The sequence below is a fragment of the Enoplosus armatus genome, chromosome 18 (genome assembly GCF_043641665.1).
Source record: "Enoplosus armatus isolate fEnoArm2 chromosome 18, fEnoArm2.hap1, whole genome shotgun sequence".
NCBI classification, from domain to species: domain Eukaryota; kingdom Metazoa; phylum Chordata; class Actinopteri; order Centrarchiformes; family Enoplosidae; genus Enoplosus; species Enoplosus armatus.
Genome location: NC_092197.1, coordinates 13,418,151 through 13,434,878, shown reverse-complemented (window position 1 = coordinate 13,434,878; position 16,728 = coordinate 13,418,151). Strand labels below are relative to the sequence as shown.

The 16,728-nt window shown below is 40.9% G+C and overlaps 1 protein-coding gene across 2 annotated transcripts in view; it reads right to left on the bottom strand.

Moving 5' to 3' along the window:
• Nucleotides 1-8,177: 8,177 nt before the first annotated feature.
• The window catches only part of sfswap (splicing factor SWAP), a 45,386-nt gene continuing 36,835 nt past the window's right edge, over nt 8,178-16,728 (bottom strand). For both annotated transcript variants that reach the window (XM_070924554.1, XM_070924555.1), the window contains exons 18-19: nt 15,161-15,233; nt 8,178-8,888 (exon numbers count right to left, since the gene is read on the bottom strand). In XM_070924554.1, coding sequence (XP_070780655.1) covers nt 8,823-8,888; nt 15,161-15,233 — 139 coding nt within the window. In that variant the 3' untranslated portion in view covers nt 8,178-8,822. The remainder of the gene's footprint in view (nt 8,889-15,160; nt 15,234-16,728) is intronic.

The window sequence follows — 16,728 nt, the reverse complement described above, 5'->3', positions numbered from 1 at the left end:
GAACCGAGTTGTATTCTTTATCGTTGTGTAAATCCACTCCCCTTTACATGAACAGTGAGAACCAGCCAGCCACAGTGTTGCACGAATTGCATTCAAGGCAACTTTATTTATGGAACACATTTTATACAGAGGGTAAATTCAAAGTGGTAAATTCACTGAGAAAGCAGAGGGACACGGCGTCACCTTGTGTAATGTTTACACCGCAGATCGTTGACATTCGCTCTGGCAGTTAATTTAGTGCACACTGCGAAATTGAATTACATTGGTGGGATCTCTGAGTTTGAATCTGATCCAAATCTTATCCTGTCATTATCCTAACTAGTATTAACATTAACTTAACTAGTAATCCCCGCCCACTAAAAAAAGAGAAAAAAGAATAAACGGCTCTCGTAAAGGAACGGAGCCACAAGATCGGCTCCCTTCAAAGAGCTGTAATTCCCATCACTATCCTCCAAATCCCCTATTCAATAGTTTCTGACTGAGATTCTCGGCACACATTCCCTTTTTTTCTAAATTGTGGTTTTCTCGTCTCTTTTTCTGATTCTTCCATCAGGACAAAAAAAGAAGATGTGTTGACTTTCAGATCCCAGGGGCTATTATCCTGTTGCTGCTGCAGGGAGACTGGGATGTGATGTGACTAAATATAAATGGAGTAACGATAGGTGTGTTTGTGAGCGCAGCACTGTTTGTCACACTGCTGATTGTGAAATACATAATCTCCACAAAAGGTCTGCGTGTTTGACGGAAGGATTTCTAACATGTTATTTTATTTCTAACACAATCCAAAGTGGTCATGGTAGTGTTGTGCATGAAACTCAGCTGCATGCTCACATCCTGCAAATTCAGAGCTTATTTGACAAAAGCTTGGCTGAAATTCTTATCAGGAAAAGAAAACTTTTTTTTACAACAACCGTCACATAGTGGCACAGGGTGGGTAATGTTCCTTTTATTCTTTTGGGTCCCAAAGCTAAACTCTGGCAGAAGCAGTGGGCCAGAAAATCTGGCTGGGGAAAGTAGAATGCAATCCCTTTCCATCACAACAATCCACCATTTACTCCCAGAGCGCTTCTCTTTCAGCAGCTCCCGCAGAGGCGTTGTCCTGGCAGCAGTCAGGTGTGGTGAACGTTTATTGCGTGATGTACTGAAGCCAAAAGAAGATTTGAACTGAGATTCAAACTTTCAAACATTTTTTGTGGGTTTTAAACACCAGGGTCAGAGTCACCATTTCTGAGTCTCTAAGCAGAATTAGACCTCACAAACATAGTTTCACAAAATGTCACAAACCATTTAAGAATTAGTTTAGTAATGTACAAATAACAGTTAACTCCATTTAAACTAACTGAAATAAAGGTTAAATGGCAATAGGCCCAAATACAGACACTGATACACAGCAGGTGGATTTAAAGAAAGTTGACTTGGTCATACAGGCTTAACAGTTGGGGTTGGCCAGGCAGGTGGAAATCAAAGTGAAAGCAGGTATCAACATCGACATCAAATCAGAATAAATCAGATTTCAGACACACAACAGACAGGAATGGCTAAAATGCTGGAGCATAAAGACAGCACAGACAAACTGGTACTGAAGACCGGCCTCTATTTATACTGGGAGGTTGATGAGGGGAACGAGGAGCGGCCACAGGTGACTGGTTTAGGCCAAAAACCTATTACAAGGTACTTTGTCTGAAGCCATGTTCCACGTCACTATGTCAACAGTCATTTTCACCCTGACAGCAGAACCACACGCACACTGAAGACGCAGTTAACAACACAGGGTAGCCCATTATAAGCATGTGTGCTTGTTAGGAAACCATGTGTGTTTCAGTTCAGGGGGGATCTCTTTGTCTGTGTTCATCCCCTCATTCAACACTGAAACCAAAAGAAAGCAACAGGCGGAGGAATTTGGCCAGACACCAACTCTAGCAGTAAATGTCCAATCTCATTAGTAACATGGATCTTGATATTGAAGCAAGATGTGTTCTGCAAGCACTATGATGATCTTCCACACTCCTTTCTAACGCATATCAAATAAAACGGCCCTTTTCGGCGTAACCTATCATGGAAGAATATCCAGGCGCATTGAGGACGGTAAACACATTACAGCTTTGTTACATTTCTCTAACATTCGCAAAACTGTAACTGCATTTCTTGAAACAATGTGTACAAACAGCACCACACAATAGAGTACCTGCAAAAGAAGAGATGAAAAGAGAAAAAACAGGAAAGACTGTTTTACAGCACTGCAGAGCACAAAGGAAAAAAGTACAAAATTAGAAATGTAAACATAGGAAAGACCCCTTAGGCCAGAACTGTACATGCAGCGCTGCGTGGAGAATTCTTCCTGGCTGTTGACCCTGTTCATTTCCTTCATGCTCTTCCATTGTCAGAAATTGTAACGCTGTGTTGTGCTCTGTCTATATATGCTTGCCAATTGAAGGTATGAGCTATTTTAGAGAACTGGTTTATCTAACGCTTCACACGTCCCCCTTCCTTAGGGAAAGTCGAGATTCACCTGAGAGCAATTCGTTTACAAAGAAAGTCTAATAGAAATGTGTAGAAAATGTGTTTGACAGATTATGACTTATGCAATGAAGTCAGATGTTTGATACATTTTGATCAACATGACATAAGACATTGATAATGTAGGGAAAAGGAGACAATAGTACATTGTCCAAAAGAATGAGAAATTGCTTTTATGACATGCACAAGCGACTTGATGGAGGTTGAACATTTATTTTTGAGAATTTCCATTCAGATCTAAGAAACGTACCAAGGCGACAGAAATTAAAAAACTGTAACCGGGTCTGACGGGGGGCCGTGAGGCAGGCTGTCTCCTCTATTTTGCTGTGAGCGGGACAGACTTTAAACCACTGACTATATAGTAGTAGCTACAGGAAGTGAAGACTGAGGGCACCTTTCTCCCAGACAAAGACATAGTGCTCTAATTAAGACCAGTGGCAACGAGGCAGAGAGGAATCTAAAAGAAGTCTCCGACTCTCGGTCTAGCCAGCGGTAAACAGAGCATATAGAATAAAATAGATAGATAGATAGATAGATAGATAGATAGATGAGATCTCTACGCTTGTCTCATCCTAGATTCTGTTTACTGCTGGGACTTTTGCCAGTCTGCTTTCCTTCTCCGTGCCACATGTCTTAATTAGACCACTGTGTCTCTGTCTGGGTCTGTGGCCAAGGTGCCCGAAGTCCTCAACCCCCCCCCCCCCCCCCAGAGTTAGAAATATATATATTGAAATATATTGGAGCCGTGAACCATGATTACACAAAAATACGGCAGTATTTCCTCAAAGCGAAACATCAAATAGCCATGCACTGGAAACATCCTCTCACGGTTCAGTCACTTGAATTAAATCATCAATCAGTATGAGTGTAATGTTTACAAAACCAAAAAAAAGATTAGACTGAGGATTGAATCATCTTAATCTTTGGCTATAAAGTCATTAATATGGGCAATTATTCTTTTTAATAAACATCAATTGCAGCATGGAACGGACGCTTTCCTCTTCACCACCACCGTCCTTTATTCCTCCTGTCATCTCCTCAGATGTCCCGCTGACTTATGACGCACTCAGGTCCCGTAAAACAAACAAATCACTGCCTGCCCTCATGTTTCTCTCCAACTACTTCCCAGAGTCACTTTCCCCTGCCCCTACTTTCAATGTATTACTCACACACACACACACACTGCCAGTATGAGTTAATGAAATTGCAAATGCCAGGCAGCAAGTTAGTCAAGAATCAATCAGTGCAGATGTGATGAGCTCGATTTGATTAGATATAAAATTGTGATTTAATGTTTGGCTGGGGCCTTGTGGTTATTAAAGTCACCATTGATGGGGGTATGAACAGGCAAGACATAAGTGACTATTCACATGACTTATTTGTTGTTTTCTTGACAGGCTCTTGACACTAATGTGTCGGGTAATAAGAATAGAGTATTGACACTGTTGTGAGTCTTTTGGAAGTCTGTTATTGTCTTCTAAAGATGTGAGATGTTAAAAATCATCAACTTAGCTGTTACAGAGATGACCACTTCAATGTCTCCCCAGGTCTTTGTGGGTGTCAGGATCTACTAGATTGCAGTAATTGTATGCTTTCAGTGTTTTTGTGTGCGATGACACCGGACGAGGTGTTCTGATACGTTTATATAAATTATGGAATTGAAATTGCTAACATAAAAACAAGTGTCCACAGCAATATAAACCGTGGCTATAACCCTTTCACCAGTTAGCATTAGCTTAACTGCTAGCAAACAGGTTACTGTTGCTAACGCTATTGCCATGGATACCTGCAGCTAAACTGTTGACCTTAACAACAATATGTTTGAGAAGTCTTAGGATTTTAAAGGACACATAACACCTGAAACGAGACTATTTCTCCTGATATCATGACGTAGACTCCTCAAGTCGTACTCCATGACTCCGACCATTTTCACTTCTTGTACACTCTTATTAGAGGGGCTAAACAAAGCTAAACATGACACCAAAGTTCCCAAAGAGATTTTTACAGCCTTTTGCTGAATGTTACACAAACGTCATACATGCTTAGAAGGAGCATAAGACTATCTGCCTCGGTAGTAAAGGGTTACAGGCTCATCCCCCGTACAAATCTCTCTCACTAGACTGTTTGACTCATACTTATCTATTCCTCAGCGGTAGCGCACAATTACCCGTTGGAAAATGCTGCATAAGGCATCACTTGCCTGCCTTATCAAAGCCACTGCAGCTGTACAGACAGATAAAGGGCAGAAATAATGAAATAAGTGTCTTTTCACACACACACACACACTCTGGATTGGCCAGATGAACTGCTTGCTGAATTTCTGACCCATGTGTCGTACAGTATCAAGACAAGGCAACTTGCTGATACGAGTAAGGAATGCCAAAAAAAAGTGGTTTATTTGTCAGTTTATAAACTTATTAAGGCGGTCTAACAGGTTTGTGCAGCCGCACACCAAAAGATGGATTTATTTTTAAAGTAGTGTCATCGATCCATTACAACTGTTTAATTATGTGGACAAACATGTCTGGATCACTAATCCATGTGGTACAACATCAAGTCAAAACAAAATGTTGTCATTTCCACTGATGGGAGGAAGTCCCAAGTGAATTCACACCATGATGTCAAATAATTCATATTCAAAAATGTGGAAAAATGGTGGAAAATGTGTATTGTTGTTGCCTTTATTGTATTAAAATTAACAAGCAAGAAGACAATGCATACTGTCCATTTGTCCGCTACCTTCCCCAAGCTATACAGTTGGGATTTGACTAACTTCAGATAGTGTTAATCAAATAATGGCAGAGATTCCTGATTTATCTTCTTTTTTGTCATTCATTGAGCTGTTTCTCATCTCATAAAAACATAGATTTTCACATTGTACCATGAAAACAATAAGAAACTTTGTATTATTCAAGGTCTTTGCCCAAATGTGCTAAATGATCAAGTTGTGATAATGCAAGCAAGTTAACCAAAAGTGGTTCCTTGCAGTGATGTCACGCCGTCACATTTACATGGAACATTTTAGCCTATCAGCGGGTCTTCAGAGAGCACTTCATCAAGTGTGACAAAGAGTATGAGACAAGCCACATTAATTCACACACAGCGGGAAACTGTTGCTGCACATTCTCTCCCGAAACTTTCAAGTGATGTAGAGGCAGATGTTTTTAGTTTATGCCAGCTGGTGGGAAACACCTGCTTTTGAAATTCTTTTTAGAACTCGGTACAAAGAGGTCTTTGAAAAACCTGTGGGTAGGCTAAAGGTCCCTTGTAATAACTTAAAAAACAATCTCCTCCTACGGCATCACTCTGAGAGACCACTTTCATTTTCAAATGGTGTGAGTGACAGACCAGGCAAGCCATTGTGTTTGTTTATTAGGCCTGTTGTACAAGAGAGTGGCCAAATTAAGAAAAAAATAAATAAAATGAGTCCCATAATAGTTTTCTTCTTGTTTTATAGTCATCATCTTTCAGCCATTAAGCTGCTATCTTTGCTACCAAATTAGCTTACAGGTTTATTTTAGGAGCAATGCCCGCAATGCCTTTTCTACAAGACGTTCACCTCCATCCTGAAACACAGGAGGAGGAGTAAAAAAGTGAGGGCTCTAAAATCACCAGCAGAACTTGCAAAGTGGTCAGGTTTTGCTGTTTGCCTAAGATGTCACTATTGTGCATTTTGTCTGTCTGACAGAGTAACACTGCCTCAGAGGGTCAGGCACATCACTACATGACACCCAGTCTTCAGGTGCTGCTGCCTGCTGGGAGGCACAAACCTCTATTTACAACGTGCTACAGAGCCTGTGTGTGTGTGTGTGTGTGTGTGTGTGTGTGTGTGTGTGTTTTGGTCTTAACCACAGTGATCAGCGGATGTATTGCAGGGATCACAGCGGTGATGTTGGTTCTCAAATGCTGCACTATCAGCTTTATCCATAGAACAGATTTAATCAATTTAATTAACGATTTCTTATATTCTTTTACTTTTTAATACAAAACATGTAGTGCCGTGATTGTGCAAACCAATTTTCCCTTTGAGACTGGAATTGATGCTTTGTCTACATTTTGTATCATTATAAAAAAAAGACATACAAATCGGTTACATAATTAGATACATTGATAATTGGATAGCAGAGTACCGATTTCCTTCCAGTCCATTTCTCCCAATGAAAATTTTAATTGCGAGTATTAATGATTATTTAAATTGAATTTAGCTGATTATTGACTAAGTTAAAATGATTAAGTCCTGATGTCTCACGTGTTGACTTCAGCATAGTAGTGTATGAACTCACGTGTACATATAACAATGACATAATGCGGGAAAATAATAATGTGGGGGGGCAAAAGCATCAGCAGCCAAACTGTGTTTGTGTCAGCTGTTTGTTTGTCAGGAGGGAGGGAGATATTCAGCATTCTCATGGCCCGAGGCCTGAAGCAGCTCTTTACTTTGTTGGTGCAGAGTCCTAATGTTCCTGTAGACTTTCCCTGACGGTGAAGACGAGAACTGACTGTTGCTGCAGTGAGAGGAGGTTTGAACTGTCCTCTGTGGAGCCTTCGCGTCAGCGGAGCAGCCGGGATGCTTTTTTGATGTTGCATCTGTGAAAGGGTTTGAGGGCAGGAATGCATTGACTTTCTTTAGGATGAGCAGTTGCTGCGCCTACTTTACTGTTTTTAATGTCAGCTCATATGCCGGGTAGACCCTGAGCAACCGCAGCCCCTCTGAAGTGAAGACCGTTTGTGCTCACGCTTTGGTATTCTCTAACCTTATTTGAAGACAATGCTTCGCTGATGACACACCGCAGTACCTTGGAGTCAAGCTGTTTCTGCATAAATGTTCAATGTTGTGTGAAAAATATAATTCACTTATGAACCAGAAGCACCCGAGGAAATCTACACATGGTGAAATGAGCCAAAAGTTGGGTGAGCATACCTTTAGAAGCCCAGCACCTATGTTAGATGATGTATTGAGTCATCATTAGACCCCACAGTGGGTTATCAGACCGTCATAAATCTCCTGACAGGTGACGTCGTTCTCCGTCCCTGACCTAACGTACCTTTAGAACCAATAACAGGACAGCACCAGTACGTTCAGAATGCTGTAGCAAAACTTTAAATGAGAGTGGAGAGAGGACCATATCTCCCCTGCTTTCGTGTCTCTTCATTTGTTTGTTTTAGAGTAGATTCTGACATTTTATTGATTACTTTAAAGACACTACATGGCCTTGAAAGGGTCATGTTTCTGAACATTTAATCCCTTATGAGCTTGTAATCTGCTTGAGGTCATCAGGCTGGTCTCCTAACAATTTCTGTGCCCCCAGTTTATCAGCTCACTGGGGCACAAGCAGACACCCGCAGAATATCAGCCGATCAACAGTTATGCTTGTCGGCTTTATCAGGAATGCTGCTGAGTCACTAAACTTGGTACAGTCAATGGAGGTGAAGGTTTGGGGGCAGTAACATCATTTCTTCCATCTTATCAGTGTACCACAAATAAAGGACAGTGAAGAGTAGGACGGGGGGGGGGGGGGGGGGGGGGGGGGGGTCATGATCAATAAAACGGTGTCCAACTATTTTCATCCGTTTTACAATTTACAACTACCCAAAGGTAAAAAAAGGAAAGGAGTAACGGCTACAAGTAAATCATAATTGAAACTTTATTGACAGTTTGGATTACAAAGTCATTCTGCATTAAATTCATTACAGTACAAACCAGGAACAGAAATAGAAGGCCACGCACTAGAGCTGAAGGACAGAGAGGAAAATTAAAACATGGTGAGGTGCTGGAGAGAGAAGACGGCTGGGGGTGGAAATAAACCACAGCAGAGAACAGCAGATGAGGGAGGAGAGAACTGAAATGATCAAAACAACGCAACCCTTCATAGAAGGAGAAAATACAGACCTCCAGCAGCTTTAGGTAGCGCTGCACAGAATGACCGCCACCACGCGGCTGAAAAGTATTGTGTGAGTGTTTTAAAACAGGATGCAAAATAATGTGGATTATTCCCACATTTGATTCTCCCCAACACATGTCAACTGCTGACATGATCTCCCAGCTGATGAGCTGCTTTTTCAGGTCAGGTGAGACACCAGATATTTCAGCTCAAGGAGTGCCTTCACGTCACTCCTGCAACGCTGCAGACGACATAATGTAAGCCAAACTGAATCTGTCGGCACAAATCAAGATGAAAAAATAAATCGGGGATAAAATGGGGAGATGAAACAGAACCAGGCCAAATAAATCTCCAGGAAATCGGAGAATGCCGCTTGCTGATTGGCCAAGGTTGTCGTGGCTAACGGAAAGCCATGCCCTCTCTTTAGGAGTTGGGAGGTTGGAAGGTCTTGGAGGTGGCAAGCATGGCTCGCACTTTGGCCATCAGATCCTGAAAACAGAAAAGACAAAAAGAGAAAGAGAGAGATGAGTTTAATGCACTACACATCTCCACAAATATTTTTTGTGTCAGTGGATAACCGAGAATGGACTTTAAGCACCAACTGATGATATGATGATGTTATTGTCAATGCATTCTCCATTCTCTCTTTTGATTCGACTTAAAACCACCTCTGTATCCCTCTCCAACTCCTGCAACAAACTGCTATGATACAATCCAATTGATCTAGAATCAACAACTAAGCTGGATCAACACGGTGCATTGAAAGTATTGAAGGAGTAGCAGTGAGCAAATTATCTTATTTTTAAGTAATTGACAAACAGGATTAACTGGTAATGAGAGAAATGTTCTATTCTCCTATTTCCAGTGTATTACAGCTCCTTAAGAAACATTCCTGTTATTATTATTGATTTAAATTACTCCCTGTAGCGTGAATGAGCTGCCAGTAATGCTGTTCCCACTGGGAATCAACTTCCCAAGTCTGCAGCTTTCAGAGGCTTTTAGCACTGAAAATTAGATGCCTTCTCTCCAAACTCTTCCATCTACAGGCATTTAATCCTCGGTTTCAGCAGCTGACCTGCTCTGTGGCCAACAGTAAATATATTATATAAATAAGTCAATGATGTGAAAAAACAACTCTTTGTAGAAAGCTGCAGTTGCAAAAAATGAGTATAGAGTATAACAGAGAAATCTAAAGCAGAGAGCTGCCAAAATGCGGAATTCCATTCTTTCCCTCTTCAGGTAAAAATGGAAATTTTGCTGACCAGGAGGCAAATGCTTGTATTGCTGAACAGGAAGTGTTAATTTGCATCCCAAGACTGATTCATACACGCATGGGCAAATATCAACCCTTGAGCTCTCCTGACAGATGGGACAAATTAACAGCTGTAATCACAGAGGGAAGGAGCTGTCATATCAAATCACTCAAAAGGCTGTTTCTCTCTAAACCCTAGTGTATCCAAATACACACACACAGACACACACACACACACACAAAGAAGTGTTCACAGAATGTGACAAACAAACAATGCTCCAAATAATTGTCAACTGAGTGGAAAGTTGGAAATGCAGCAGAAGTTGCATTACATTAATAGTTCATCACAAGTTACATTACAGCTGTCAGACAGGATAGCCAGCTGTGGTTACATAATACTGAAAAAGGATGCAGCCCACTTAGGACAAAGAAGTCCAATAAACAATACATAGGGTGTTAACCTAAATATTCTTTATATCATCCGACATTTTATTAAAGATAAATGCAAGATTACATCTGAAAACAGTTCAATAACCCAAACCCACCGCTGACTGAGAAACAACGTACTCCACACTGATCTGTTATCGCAACACTGTAAGTCTGCAGTGGCATATTTAAACTTCATGAGGTACATTTTACCCGCGGTGGTCCTGTAATTGGAATGTTCTCTTATTGTGTCATTAATTCAAGGGGACACCCAAATTACTGACCCTGTCTTGGAAGTGAAACTGAGTGTGGGATGTAAACGGCCTGTGGTAACAGGCGACAGGCAGTCCACCTGATTCTTCTCTGCAGCTTTTAGCCTCATGCAACCTTTGTATTTTTAAGTCTGCAACGGCGTCACTTAAAGGCGATATGCTGGGTTTTAGAATCATCATGAGGCATTAAAAGTGATGCAGCAACTGCATGCCATTTTTTTAAAAGTTAGAATCCTTAAAATCTTCATGTCATTCAATGTATTCATTCTGTAATTAGCTCTTTATGTAGTAGTTTCATTGCTTTCAATGCTTGTGGGATTCATATTTGCCTACCTACACGAGGGATTCCCAGGCAGTGATGCAGCATGTAATCCAGCGTTACCGTTTCTCCTTTTCTCTCCCTCAGTGAGTTTACATGCACTGAAGTAACCTGGTAACTATAAATCCCCGTATGAATGCTGCTGGTCAGTAATCAGATTCCTCCCTTACCCACAGCCTTATTTAGGAAGCATGGCTGCACTGTAAACAGACACACCATTGCTCTTCTGTTGGATTTCTGCTGGCGGAGTGTTGGCTGTAGTGTTAACCTGCACTTGCTGTTAACAATGGCTTGAAATCTTAAGGATTATAACTTAAATGACAGTAATATTATAAGGACACAATACTTTGCAGTAGCTGGTTTACTTTTCAAACTGATTTCCCCCTTTATTTTCCTTATAGGTTGTTCTTCCCTGTTCTCCGTCTGTCTTGTATTACTCTTCTTAACTCGCAAAGATGCAAGTTAGAAGTTAAAACTGAAACACACACTTTGGATTGTGTAAAAAAGGAGTTATTATTGAGAACCGGGCGGTGATGGTCTGAGAAGGAAACAATTAACCTCATGGGAAATTTGTGCAATCACTACACTGCTTCAAACTCTTACTGAGGACTTAAGTAGCCTTAGTCCAGGCTCAAATTACAGGAGTTTTAAAATCCTATATAGCTGCATCACAAACATAAGAAGACATTTCATGAATTTGCTTCTAATTTCAAACAGACCCACACTGCAAGGTTAAACAAAAATACTATGATATGCTGTTAGAAATATCTTGAGGGAGCTATGCAACATCTTGAGCTTTCTCGCCATCTCACACATTCACACACTTCCCTGGGATAAATTCTCCTCAACTTTTCCCTTTATCTGTTATCATTTCTTGAAGACAAGTGAGATTGTACCTAGCCTTTCAGTCATCGTAAGTTTCAAAAACAAAAGAACACATACTGTTACACATCCAAAAATAAATCCCCCTAAAAAACACAACAACATACTACAATGTTAAAAAAAATGCATGTCTAAAAGCTATTCTCAAAGTGCACAGAGCATCTATCAAACAGAGTAAACCACAACAAATGTATAGCAGAGAAGAAGAGGGGACAGAAGACAGCAGAACAAAGACAAACAGGAGCAAAATGAAAGACGGGATGAGGCGAATAGCAACCAGGCACCCTCAGGGAAGAAGAGACCATTAGGCAGATGAGGACGTGCTGAATTATTCAAGATGTGTTTGTAAAACATCACAGATGGGGTATAAGTAGTTAGTGGTTGTGAATCTGTGCAAGTTGCAACAGCAGCGAGTTGTTTTCATGAGCTATCTTATGTTGATGCATGTTGAGAGGAAGGCAGGAAAAGAAATTGTGATTGTTGAGAAACAGAAAGAAAGAAAGAAGTTTATGTGAAATGTGTGGTTTTGTATCTGTGGTGCATCTGGGGAGTAAACATTGGACACTCATTCTGAGACACACACTGTCACTCTCCCAGAGAGAGAGCGAGAGAGAATACCAGAATAGCTTGTGTTGCCTCTCCATTCACACTCTATTGACCTCCATTAGCTTGGGTCCCAATGCTTCTTGGATTCTGACCTACACTGAAGCAACACTGGTTTTCTCGCTCGTAGGTATAACTGTTCCTACATCACACGTTTTATACTTTCAATGCTGAATAATTTACTTACGAGATATTACTGAAGCTACAGTTCATATTTACTCTCTATGCCTACACACACTGGGCCCTACTCTCCATGTTTAGTACATTTAGTTGCACACTGGTTGCATGAGAATCAATACTACATCACTTAATGCAACGCAGTGACAAGCAGAAATGAAATTACTGACGTTTCAGGATTATTAATCAAGGATGGTGATCTAGGCTGAAAATGCAAAGAAGCACGTATAATTTAAGTCACGGGACAGTTCCAGAAATGTCTTTGATCTCCGACTTGATTTACGGCTTTTGACAAATTGAGGTAGATAATTCTCAAATTTGTCTTGAGGGATGTTTCTTCGTGTTTCCACAGCAGTCAAGATTAAGTAAATGAACAGTGTGTCAAAATATTGCACTTAAGTGCTGGAGGAGAGAGGCAAGTTAGACGAAAATAAATTAAAAGAACAACAGTAAACTGAAGAGAGAACAGTCTGATCTTTTGCCTAAATGATAACTGATTGAAGCAAGCATCGACTTGCAGCTCACATGAGTATTGATAGCACTTGGGAGCCTTTTTGCTCATTTAACAACTTGCGAGGGAGACACAAACGTGCTGTGAGGTGACGCGAAGAAAAATAACATCTGGTGATCTGTACGTTCTTCTCTCCTTCCAGTCGTCTATCCAGCTTATCGGCAATCATACAACATGTTTTTCTCCCGGAGCTGCTACGTGTGCATGCATCTGATCAAGGTGCATTTCTGAAAGCAGCATGACAGCAGCCACAAATCAGACATTATAATTTTAAACCGGGTGGAGCAGGGAGAATGTGTACCGGGGTCACAATTTATTGCAGAGTGTGTGAGGTTGCATTGTGAGTAACGTGTGTACCACTTATTCAGACACAGTTTTCCCTTTATTGTGAGCTCTTAACACCCAAATGAGGAACACAGTGTTCCATAGTTAAACAAACCACAGACACAGCAAATCACTTAGCTGCGTTTAATATGTCACATACAAGCATTATGTGGGCCAGACCTGATCACCGAACATCAGTGCCAGACCTCACTAATGCTCCTGTGGCTGAATGGGATCATGTCCCTGTAGCCAGGCTCCAAACTCTTGTGGAAAGCCTTCAGAAGAGTGGAGGCTGTTATTGCAGCATATTAATGCCCCTGGTTTTGGAATTACATGTTCAGAAAGAGTGTAATGTTTGGGTGTTCACATGCTTTTGGCCGTGTGGTGTGTTTCTAAATAACAAAATGAATGGGTGGGCTAGTAGTGTTTTCAGTCTGGGAAATTCTAGCTGCCGTTGTCCAGGGGAGAAAATTACAGGACGGTTGCCATCTTCCAAGTCTGTGCCACCTCAATCTGACTGTGTCAGAAATCATTTTCTATAAGTGTTACAAGTGCATTACATTACTCCAGCAGGACACTGATGTGACAAGTAAAATGCACAAAGCATCTTCATTCTGACAGTTGGTATAGATAACTGTGAGAGAGTGGGTGCATGCAGTCTATCTGTCTGTCTAAGCTGTCTTTAACACTCAACAGGAGGCCGTGGCTTCTGTCCCTGACGACAGCGGCAGTCATCCATGTCAAAAGCATACCACCGCATGTTTTTGTTAAACCTGCAAACTGATTTTTTTGGCCAGTTGTGAACACAACACTGACATATCATCACCCTTTAAGTTGATATGGCAAACAGTTGCTTATTTACAAATCCAGCAGTTATAGAGCGACATGAACATTCATTTGGAGTCGTGTTTCTGTCCACCAGAGGAAAGCTAGTCCAACATTCACTCTCTTTTAGCTCTGTTTTTAGTCTCCACCAACTTCTGAGGAAAACATCAGGCTCTTGAGCTGCTAAATGCTCAACTTTGTATTCACCAGCTAGTTGCCAGCTGTACCCGTCTGCTGACTGTGTCGGAGCATGAAAACGAGGCTATGAGAGCGATGAGAGTGAACCAAACTTAAGTTGGGAGTCAGAGAGCTAAACAGTTGAAATTTGCTATAAAGCTCCGTAAAGGCGAGTGGAGCTGCAGATTCAGGTGATAATTCTCTGTAGGTTCATCACTATGAGCGACACATTTCACAGTATCACACTACCATTTGATATTTGTTATCACAAAAAAATACGTTCGCTAACCCAATTCTAAACCCAAACCCAAAAAGATGAGAGGTTGACTTATTAATACATTTACAACTTTGGGTGGAACAATGTATTTCTTCACCTCCAGCGACCCAGCAAAAGTAGTAACTCCCCTTTTATTCTGAATTTGCTGGAAGACAAACAGTTTCAGGACAGCACATTAGCTCTGCGTCCTCCCTCAGCAGAGTGAAATCCACTTCCAAAGAGAGTCAGGGGCAAGTTCACCAAGGCCTCCGCATTCGCCTGCCGCTCAACTGGCATCAAGAAATATTTCGCCTCTCTCTTCCTAAATTCTTGGCTACGTTCCCAGAAGGAGTGCAGGGGCTGGAAGTGCAATATCAGCCAGAAATTAGATGCTATAGTTGTTTGTTAGCACGTTAAAATGGTAGCGCATAGTGATGATGATGGCGTTGAATTCATGTTGATGACACCTGCTGTATACCTTTCAATTATGTTAAGCAATACAACACCAGAAACTGTAGCCTAAAATAAAGTCAAGCTCAACTGTAGATAACGCAGAATATGTAGACAGAATAAACAATGAATTCAAGTAACATTTCCCAAGAAGGTGCAAGTCAAACAGCATACGCCTTCCTTTCTCTTTGCATGATGGAAATGCAGAACAACACAGAGTACTTGCATTCTGCAGGCTGTTTAAGTTCAATAGAGGACATATTTGGGATAAAAGCAAAGAACAATACCTGAGTTATTTTGGACTGAACAGAGGATACTATGGATGAGGACACTGCCTTGTCTTTCTCCTGAGAACCACCCCTGTAGAGAGAAGAGATGGAGAGAGAGACAAAGAAAAGAGAGGGAGAAAACCAATCATGTTAACAGGAGAGGCTATACAATATTCATGATATCTTCTGAAATGTTCAGAGTTGGACAGGCATCAAGAGCTGTGGAAGGGAGAGGAGAGGAGCGGGGGAAAGACAGAGAGGTAAGAGAGGAATGGCATGTGACCTGTAAAAACTAATATATCCACCAGAGCCAAAACCACCACATCAGCAATGTCAAACGCAGCCGAGTATATAATCATGCAGACAAACAGCAAAAGTGACAAAACCGCAGGCCTCAAATTCAACTTCATGGCTCTGCCCAAAACTTTTAATCTCTCTACCGTCTAACACTTCATAATTCATCAGGGGATTTTTAAAATAGAAGAAGTCACGCGCATCAACTTGATTGAACACAACAGGTGACAAGAAACTGCAGAACAGACCGCTGCTGATGTTTTCAGGCTTCAGTCCCCTGAAAAAGTGGGACGATCTGGAATGTGTGTATCTGTGAATGTCAATCTTGGGTATTACACCCCTTTACATACATAATTTGGGATTATTATGGTATGCTGCTCTAGTTCTAGCAGAAAGTAAACTTCTAAACCCAAACTGACAGAAACCAGCTCCATCCACACAAACGGTTTATTGGGGAGCCACCTACGCAGAACTTTTGATAACAAAAACCTAGAAAAACAAGCCAAACTCCTCCTGGAAGGGTTCTGTTTATGTGGCCAGCTCTATTAACTGCCCTCTCTGAAAAGACAGACCAATAACTGCGTACAACCAAACAAAAGCAAAAAGAATAAAACAAATAAAAGCATTGTCACCTTAACAAAGGGCATCTACTGGTGAGGTTAGATGTTGTTGGACAAAAACAACGCTTTTATAATCATGAAATTGTGGTCTATGAAATACTTTAGTTATAAGCAAGCTGCCCCTGCACAAAATAAGGAGCCTTTATATTTGTCTCTTGTACAAGCAAAAAATATTTACATTGTGTGTCTCCATTCAAAAATGTTTTTGGAGGAAAACATCACAGTTATTTAAAAATGACACTGTCTTACACAAATCGAAGATTCGCAAACAACTTTTCACAACTATGAAAACTGATAAAGTCCCTGGCTGGAAAAGAACAGAATTTTCCTTATACAAGATATGACTTTTGTAGTGCATTGCATTTGGCCTAGAGGTGTTTCTGTTTTTGTGTTCTTAGTGTATGATTTACAAAAGCTCATGCATGACATGTTAACTTTTTAAATCTCATGATTTACATATGTGACAACGGCAGACTGAAACTCTTTCAAAAACCAATTCGCAAAATCACGCTCCTCACAGCGACCAGTAATTACTCAAGGAACTTTATTAAAAACACCCCAGTAGGACAATTTCTCAGGAAACGCTGAAACTGTAGTGAGGCAGATGATTTCTAGTCAAAAGCCTCTGAACTACCAAATCCAGTTGGTCTTGTGTATGTCGGCCAAATTAAA